Consider the following 9,041-nt stretch of genomic DNA (forward strand, 5'->3'; position numbering starts at 1 on the left):
GGCTTGGCGGTGAGGGAATAAAGCGGAAGAAGTGAGTTGGGATTCGTTGTGAGAGTGTGACGTCACTGTGGGGGTTGTGGGGGTGTGGCTCCACCCACTGGCTGGGGTGTGACGTCAGCAGTGAGGCTTTGGCGGTGTGATGTCACACTAATGACGTCACACCGATGAATTAATCCCATTGATGTCACCACGGTGACGTCACCCAGTAAAATCACCATGGTTACGTCATGATGACGTCACATTGATGCCGTTACCTTGATGACATCACCCACATTAACATCACCCCGATGACATCACCACTATTACGTCATCCCATATGACGCCGCCCTGACGACGTCAGCCCAGATGATGTCACAATGATGATGTCATACCAATGAAACCATCAAGATGACGTCACACCAATGATGTCACCCGATGGTCATCCCGTGATGACGTCACCCCGATGACATCACAACAACATCCCCCAATAACCCACCCTCATTATCGATGACGTCACCCCATTAACACCACCCCGATGACATCACCCAATGACCTCACACCCCCCTCCCCATATTTTAAAAAAATCAGCCAGGCCACGCCCTCCATCCATGACATCACTTCCTGTTGCCGACATCTCCTCCTCCTCCTCCTCCCCACCCTTAGGCCGCGATGGGAGCGGGGTGGGCGTGTCCCACCCAAAGTGGGCGTGTCCCCCTGGATGTGGGCGTGTCCCCCTGGCAGTGGGCGTGTCCCCAGCCGTGTGGGCGTGTCCCCAGCGCGGTGGGCGTGGCCTCAGAGCTCCCCCCGCGCGTGCAGCATGTAGTGCTCGTGCAGCTCGGCCACGAGCCCGAAGGCGCCGGCGCACTCGGTGCAGCGGAAGGGGGCGGGGCTCGGCTCCCGAGGGGGCGGGGCCGCGGCGGGAGGGGGCGGGGCGGGGCGGCGCGGGGGGGGCGGGGGGGAGGGCGTGGCCGAGGGGGAGGGGCGGCGGCGGCGGCGGCCATGATGGCAGCGGTGGGCGCCGAGCGCGCCGGGGGCGACGAATCCCAGCCCGCACTCGGCGCATATGTAATGGAATTTAAATGAGGAGGGGGCGGGGCTCTGCGGGCGGGCCGGGGGCGGGGCCGGAGGCGGCGGGGGGGCGTGGCCCGGCGGGGGGAGGGGCCGCTTCCGGCCCACGTGGTAACTGCGGTGAACCTTGAGCGCGCGGGAGGTGCCGAAGCCACGCCCACACTCGGGGCAGCGGTGCCAGTCCCCGCCCACCGGCGGCGTGGCCACGCCCCCTTCTCTGTTGGACATGCCCCCTCCGGTGGGTGAGGCCACGCCCCCTGCGGTGGGTGTGGCCATGGCGGCGCCGGAAGGTTCCGGGGAGGCCCCGCCCCCACAGGGCGGCTCCGGGAACGGCCGAGGCTCCGCCCCCAATGGGCGGGGCCGGGAACCTGCGGGGGAGGGGCGAGAAATGGGGGGGACGGGTTTAATAAACGGTGGGGGAGGGGCCGGTGATTGGTGGGGGAGGGGTCGCTGAGAAATGGGGGCGGGGCCTGACCTGCGCAGCCGTTGGCGGGGGGGGAGGGGGCGGCGCTGTCCCCCGATGACGTCACCGACGTGGCCTCCTCTGATTCGCCGTCGTCGTCCTCGGGCGGGGCCGGCGGTGCTGAGGGGGAGGGGCCATGGGCCAGGTGAGCGCCCCCCCCCCACCCCTCCTTGGCCCCGCCCCCCCAGCCCCGCCCCCCCCCCCCCCTCACCTCCGGCCGCTTCTTCCTCCTCATCCTCCTCTTCCTCCTCCTCTTCTTCCTCTTCCTCCTCCTCCTCCTCCTCAAAGGCTCCGTCCTCGCTCCCCGGGCCCCGCCCCGCCGCCATCATGGCCACGCCCTGAACCGGGTGGGACACGCCCACATTGACCTAGGCCACGCCCACCTCACTTTAACCACCCTCACTGGGTCACAAGCTCCTCCCAGCAGCTCAAAAGCCACGCCCTCAATGTGCCAGGCTCCTCCCACCCTCCTCAGGCTCCTCCCACCATTTTATAAGCCCCACCCACAAACCCTGAAGCCCCTCCCATCTCCCCAGCCCTGCTTTGCATCCCCAAACCCCTCCCTCAACCCCTCAAGCCCCTCCCACTTTTCCCAGGCCCCTCCTCCACCTCCCAAGCCCCTCCCCCAGCCCTTTGACCCCTCCCACCTTCCAAGGCCCCGTTTTCCCAATCCTAAGCTCCGCCCACAACCCGTCAAGCCCCTCCCACAACCATTTAAGCCCCTCCCATCCCACTCAAACCCCTCCCCCTTCTCATTCGCCCCTGCCCTCTCTGCTGTCAATCCCATAGGCCCCTCCCACATCTCCGAAGCCCCTCCCACTTCCCCAAAGCCCCTCCCCTTCCCGCTCGCCCCTCCCCCGCTCCCACAATGCCCCGCGCGCCGCCGCCATTGCAGCGGGGGGAGGGGCGGCGTTCCCGCGCTTTCCCCTCCCCCCTCCGCCCCTCCCCCCGCCCCCCCCCCCCCCCCGCCCCCCCCCCCCCTGCCCCTCCCCCCCCCCGCGCCGCCCGCACCGCTCGGAGCCGCTCCCGGAGCCGCCGCCGCCGCCGCCCGCGCCGCGCATGCGCGGGGGGGGCGGGGCCCGACCGAGAACCACGCCCCCTCTCGGCTTTACACAGCGGCCAGGCCACGCCCACTGCGAGCGCGCGGCGCGCGGGGGGGGCTGGAGACACGTGACGGGGACACGTGACCGAGACGGGGCGGTCCACGTGACCGGGAGGAACCAAAACTCCGCCCCCGGGAGCGAAACCGAGGCGTGGGAACGGAGCGGGAGTGGGGGAGGGGCGGGGAAACAAACATTGGGGGGGGGAGAACCCGAAATCTGTGGGGTTGGGGGGCTGGGACCCCAAATCTGTGGGGCAGGAAGGGACGGTGACCCCAAATGTATGGGGCAGGGACATGGGGGTGAACCCCAAATCTATAGGGTGGGACAGAGGGGTGACCCCAAATCTGTGGGGCAGGAAATGGCGGTGAACCCCAAATCCATGGGGCAGGAAATGGGGGTGACCCCAAATCTGTGGGGCAGGAAATGGGGGTGACCCCAAATCTATAGGGCCGGAAATGGGGGTGACCCCAATCCAGGGTGGCCCCCAAATCTATAGGTCGGAATTCGGGTGACCCCAAATCTATGGGGCAGGAAATGGGTGTGAACCCCAATCTATAGGGTGGGATATTGGGGGTGACCCCAAATCTATGGGGCGGGAAATGGGGGTGAACCCCAATCTATAGGGCCGGATATTGGGGGTGACCCCCAAATCTATGGGGCAGGAAATGGGGGTGACCCCAAATCTATGGGGCAGGAAATTCGGGGTGAACCCCAAATCTATGGGGCAGGAAATGGGGGTGAACCCCAATCTATAGGGCCGGAAATTGGGGGTGACCCCAAATCCATGGGGCAGGAAATGGGGGTGAACACCAAACCAGGGTGACCCCCAAATCTATGGGGCAGGAAATGGGGGTGACCCCAAATCTATAGGGTGGGATATGGGGGTGACCCCAAATCTATGGGGCAGGAAATGGGGGTGAACCCCAAATCTATGGGGCAGGAAATGGGGGTGAACCCCAATCTATAGGGCAGGAAATTGGGGGTGACCCCAAATCTATGGGCGAATGGGGTGACCCAAACCAGGGTGACCCCAAATCTATGGGGCAGGGACATGGGGGTGAACCCCAAATCTATAGGGTGGGACAGAGGGGTGACCCCAAATCTATAGGGCCGGATATTGGGGGTGACCCCAAATCTATGGGGCAGGAAATGGGGTGAACCCAATCTATAGGTGGGATATGGGGGTGACCCCAAATCTGGGGCAGGAATGGGGTGAACCCCAATCTATAGGGCGGAAATTGGGGTGACCCCAAATCTATGGGCAGGAAATGGGGTGACCCCAAATCTATGGGCGAAATGGGGTGAACCCCATCGATAGGGTGGATATTGGGGGTGACCCCAAATCCGTGGGGCAGGAAATGGGGGTAAACCCCAATCTATAGGGTGGGATATGGGGGTGACCCCAAATCTATAGGGCCGGATATTGGGGGTGACCCCCAAATCCATGGGGCAGGAAATGGGGTGGGGGAGGGGCCGCCCCACATCCCGGCCCCGCCCGGGGTCACTGGGGCAGGGGTGGGGGTGGGGGGGGCGGGGCCGCCCCCGTTCATTAATTACCCCCCCCTATCCATTAATTAATTATTTCCATTTTCGGGGCACCCCCTAATTGAGGGGGGGGCGGGGCCGCCCCACATTCCATAGGGGGCGGGGCCGGGGGTGGGGGAGGGGCAGGGGTTAAAGGGAACCCCCCCGACCCCCGGCGGGGCCGAGGCCGCCATGGAGAGGAGGAGGAGGAGGAGGAGGATGGGGATGGGGATGGGGATGAAGGTCACGGTGCTGCTGCTGCTGCTGGGTGAGATTTGGGGGCAATTCGGGGGGTTTGGGGGGTCTGGAGGGCATTAATGGGAGGGGATTTTGGGGGCTATGGGGGATTTGGGGTGTTCTATGGGGCATTTATGGGGGGATTTGGGGGGAATTCGGGGGTTTTGGGGGTCTGGGGGCATTAATGGGGGGCTATGGGGGATTTATGGGGGGCTATGGGGGATTTATGGGGGGTTGGGTGGTTTGGGGGTCAATGGGGCATTTATGGGGGATTTGGGGGGAATTCGGGGGGTTTTGGGGGTCTGGGGGGCATTTATGGGGGGCTATGGGGGATCAATGGGGGAATTTGGGGTTCTTGGGGCATTTATGGGGGATTTGGGGGGAATTCGGGGGTTTTGGGGGTCTGGGGGATTAATGGGGGCTATGGGGCTTTTGGGGGGGTCTATGGGGTATTTATGGGGTTTAGAGGGGATTTATGGGGTTCTATGGGGGATTAATGGGGGAATTTGGGGGGATTCGGGGGTTTTGGGGGTCTGGGGGGATTAATGGGGGCTATGGGGGATTATTGGGGGGAATTTGGGGTTCTATGGGGCTTTATGGGGAATTTGGGGGGAATTCGGGGGTTTTGGGGGTCTGGGGGGATTATGGGGGCTATGGGGATCAATGGGGGATTTGGGGTTCTATGGGGCGATATTGGGGGGTTTTGGGGGGTCTTGGGGGCGGTTTTAGGGGTGCTATGGGGGATTTATGGGGGCTATGGGGCGATTTTGGGGGGGTCTATGGGGTATTTATGGGGTTCTAGAGGGGATCTATGGGGCGGTATTGGGGAATTTTGGGGTTCCCTAGGGGGTTTTTGGGGTGCTGTGGGGGAATTTGGGGTTCTATGGGGTTCTATGGGGAGTTATGGGGGGCTATGGGGTATTGGGGTTCTATGGGGTTTATGCGGGGCTATGGGGCGATTTTGGGGGTTTATGGGGTCTATGGAATATTATGGGGCGCTATGGGGATCTATGGGGTGCTACGGTGAAATTTTTGGGGTTTATGGGGCACTATAGCAGATCTATGGGGGTATTTGGGGTTCTATGGGGGATTTATGGGGTGCTATGGGGCGATTTTGGGTGCTATGGGGATCTATGGTCTATGGGGTTCTATAGGGATCTATGGGGGAATTGGGGGGATTTGGGGGTTCTTGGGGCAATTTTGGGGATTTTGGGGGATTTTGGGGTTCTATGGGGCTATGGGGGAATTTTTGAGGTGCTCTGGGGATTTATGGGGTTTTGGGGCGATTTTGGGCTTTTTGGGGTTTTTGGAGTTTTTTTGGGGGTCCCTTTTGGGGTCTCTTTGGGGTTTTTGGGGATTTTGGGGTTTTTGGGGTCTCTTTGGTATTTTTGGGGTTTTTTTTTACATTTTCGGGTTCTTGGGAGTCTCTTTTGGGTCTGGGTCTCTTTTGGGGCTCTTTGGGATTTTTGGGGATTTGGGGATTTTTGGGGTCTCTTTTGGGGTCTCTTTGTGGTTTTGGGGATTTTTGAGGTTTTTGGGGTTTTTTTTTACATTTTTGGGGTCTCCGGGGGTCCCTTTTGGGGTCTCTTTGGGATTTTGGGGATTTTTGGGGTCTCTTTTGGGGTCTCCTTTGGGGTTTTTGGGGATTTTTGGGGTCTCTTTGGGATTTTTGGGTTTTTTTTATTTTTTTTTACATTTCCGGGGTCTCCGGGGGTCCCTTTTTTGGGGCCACGCCCCCTCTGACCCCTCCCCCCCTCTGACCCCTCCCCTCCCCCCCAGCTCTCTGCGCCCCTCCCCCCTCCGGGGCCGCCCCCGCCCCTCCCCCCCCTCCCCGCCTCTGCGCCCCTCCCCCACCCCCTCCCCCACCCACAACAGCGCCGGACTGCGAGGAGACCCCGGTGACGTCATCACTGGTGACGTCATCACTGGGGACACCCAACTGCTCCGGGGGCGTGGCCATGGAGGGCTCGGGAGATCCGAGCGCCACCAACGGCACCGGGGACACTTTGGGACACCTCAATGGAACCCCTGGAGATGCCACCACCGTGGTGGCCATGGGGACAGCGACCCCAGGAGGGGACAAAGAACCGATGTCACCCCATGGGGACGTGGCCATGGAGGGGACAGCCCAGCCCGGTGTCACCAATGACCCCAGGGACACTTTGGGACACCTCACTGAAGCTCCTGGAGATGCCACCACGGTTGTCACCTCTGTCCCAGTGACCCCAGGAAGTGACAAGGTGCTGGTGGCCACCAGTGGTGACGTTGGTATGGAGGTGACAGAAGATCCGGGTGTCACCAGTGACCCCAGGGACACTTTGGGACACCTCAATGAAGCTCCCGGAGATGCCACCACCATGGTGACCTCAGTCCCAGTGACCCCAGGAGGTGACAAAGTGCTGGTGGGCACCCAAGGTGACGTTGGTATGGAGGTGACAGCCCAGCCCGGTGTCACCAATGACCCCAGGGACACTTTGGGACACCTCAATGGAACCCCTGGAGATGCCACCACCATGGTGACCTCTGTCCCAGTGACCCCAGGAAGTGACAAAGTCCTGGTGGCCACCAGTGGTGACGTTGGTATGGAGGTGACAGAAGATCCAGGTGTCACCGGTGACCCCAGGGACACTTTGGGAGGCGTCACTGAAGCCCCCGGAGATGCCACCACCGTGGTGACCTCTGTCCCAGTGACCCCAGGAAGTGACAAGATGCTGTTGGGCAATGGTGGGGACGTGGCCATGGAGGGGACGGCCCAGCCCGGTGCCACCAATGACCCCAGGGACACTTTGGGACACCTCAATGGAACCCCTGGAGATGCCACCACCATGGTGGCCATGGTGACAGCGACCCCAGGAGGTGACAAAGTGCTGGTGGCCACCCAGAGTGACGTTGGTATGGAGGGGACAGCCCAGCCCGGTGTCACCAATGACCCCAGGGACACTTTGGGACATCTCAATGAAGCCCCTGGAGATGCCACCACCATGGTGACCTCTGTCCCAGTGACCCCAGGAAGTGACAAGATGCTGGTGGCCAATGGTGGGGACGTGGCCATGGAGGGGACAGAGGAGACACGTGTCCTCTGTGGCCCTGGGGACACTTTGGGACACCTCAATGAAGCCCCTGGAGATGCCACCACCGTGGTGGCACCTGTGACCACATCCCCAGGAAGTGACAAAGTGCTGGTGGGCACCCAGAGTGACATGGCCATGGAGGTGACAGAAGATCCGGGTGTCACCGGTGGCCCTGGGGACACTTTGGGACACATCCCTGATGTCCCTGGAGATGCCACCACGGTGGTGGCACCGGTGACCACACCCCCAGGAAGTGACAAGATCCTAGTGGGCACCCAGAGTGACGTGGCCATGGAGGGGACAGAAGATCCGGGTGTCACCGGTGGCCCTGGGGACATCGTGGGACATCTCAATGAAGCTCCTGGAGATGCCACCACAGTGGTGGCCATGGTGACAACGACCCCAGGAAGTGACAAAGTGCTGGTGGCCACCAGTGGGGACGTGGCCATGGAGGGGACAGCCCAGCCCGGTGTCACCAGTGACCCCAGGGACACTTTGGGACACCTCAATGAAGCCCCTGGAGATGCCACCACCGTGGTGGCACCTGTGACCACATCCCCAGGAAGTGGCAAAGTGCTGGTGGCCACCCAGAGTGACGTTGGTATGGAGGTGACAGGTGATCCAGGTGTCACCAATGACCCCAGGGACACTTTGGGACACCTCAATGAAGCTCCTGGAGATGCCACCACCATGGTGGCCATGGTGACAGTGACCCCAGGAGGGGACAAAGAACCGATGTCACCCCATGGGGACGTGGCCATGGAGGTGACAGCCCAGCCCGGTGTCACCACTGACCCCAGGGACACTTTGGGGCCCCTCAATGGAACCCCCCGAGATGCCACCACCATGGTGCCACCTGTGGCCACGCCCCCAGGAAGTGACCCCCCACCCATGCCCCCGCGTGGTGACGTCACTATGGGCGTGGCAGCCCCGCCCACCGCCCCCAACTGCTCCTGGGACTCTTTGGGGCGTGTCCCTGATGTCCCAAAGGACCAATCAGATCCCACCACCCCGCCTTTCCCGATGACGTCACCCCCGCCGAGCTCCGCCCCCTCCAGGGGCGACGCCATCATGGTGGCGCCGGGCGGTGACGTCATGGCCCCGCCCCCCTGCCGAGGCCCCGCCCCCCACGCCGCTTTTCCCGTCACGGCCGCCCCTCCCCCCGGCCTCGCAAGCTCCGCCCCCTTTTCCTCCTGGCCACGCCCCCTCCTCCTCGTGCTCCTCCTGGTGCTGCCCCTCCCCCTCCTGCTGCCCTGAGCGCCCCTCCCCCACCCTATTTATTGGCCCCTCCCCCTCCTCATTTAAATACTCATTGAAATATTCATTGAAATCTTCATTTTAAGCATTCATTTAAATGCTCATTTAAATAAAGCGGCTCTGATTGGTCAGCTCCGAGTGGCGTGAATGAACGGGGGAGGGGCGTGGTTTGGCCCCTCCCCCACCTTCCCCATTGCCCCTCCCCCACTCCTCATTTCCCCATTTCCTGCCCCAAAAAAAACAAAAAAAAAGAGGAAATTCAGGGTGGGTGGGGGAGGGGGGAAAACCCAAAAAGGGGGCGTGGCTTTGGGTAAGCCCCGCCCACCCCCTGGGTTATAA

At 62.2% G+C, this 9,041-nt stretch overlaps 1 protein-coding gene across 1 annotated transcript; it reads right to left on the reverse strand.

The window, feature by feature from the left end:
• LOC135461058 (zinc finger protein 48-like) lies at positions 1 to 2,562 on the reverse strand. Its single transcript, XM_064738045.1, has 4 exons — positions 2,522 to 2,562; positions 1,722 to 1,878; positions 1,523 to 1,630; positions 1 to 1,415 (listed from the first exon to the last, which is right to left on the reverse strand). The coding sequence occupies exons 2-4, from the start codon at positions 1,837 to 1,839 to the stop codon at positions 772 to 774; spliced, it is 870 nt and encodes a 289-aa protein (XP_064594115.1). The 5' UTR covers positions 1,840 to 1,878; positions 2,522 to 2,562; the 3' UTR covers positions 1 to 771.
• Between the last annotated feature and the right edge of the window lie 6,479 nt (positions 2,563 to 9,041).

This window comes from Zonotrichia leucophrys, unplaced genomic scaffold (assembly GCF_028769735.1).
Source record: "Zonotrichia leucophrys gambelii isolate GWCS_2022_RI unplaced genomic scaffold, RI_Zleu_2.0 Scaffold_158_108649, whole genome shotgun sequence".
NCBI classification, from domain to species: Eukaryota; Metazoa; Chordata; class Aves; order Passeriformes; family Passerellidae; genus Zonotrichia; species Zonotrichia leucophrys.

Coding starts and splice junctions, on each gene's coding strand:
- LOC135461058 (XM_064738045.1), bottom strand. CDS start 1,839: ATGATGGCGGCGGGGCGGGGCCCGGGGAGCGAGGACGGAGCCTTTGAG. Junction 1,631..1,721: donor GGAGGAAGAAGCGGCCGGAG/GTGAGGGGGGGG, acceptor CCTCCCCCTCAG/CACCGCCGGCCCCGCCCGAG. Junction 1,416..1,522: donor CCCCGCCAACGGCTGCGCAG/GTCAGGCCCCGC, acceptor CCTCCCCCGCAG/GTTCCCGGCCCCGCCCATTG.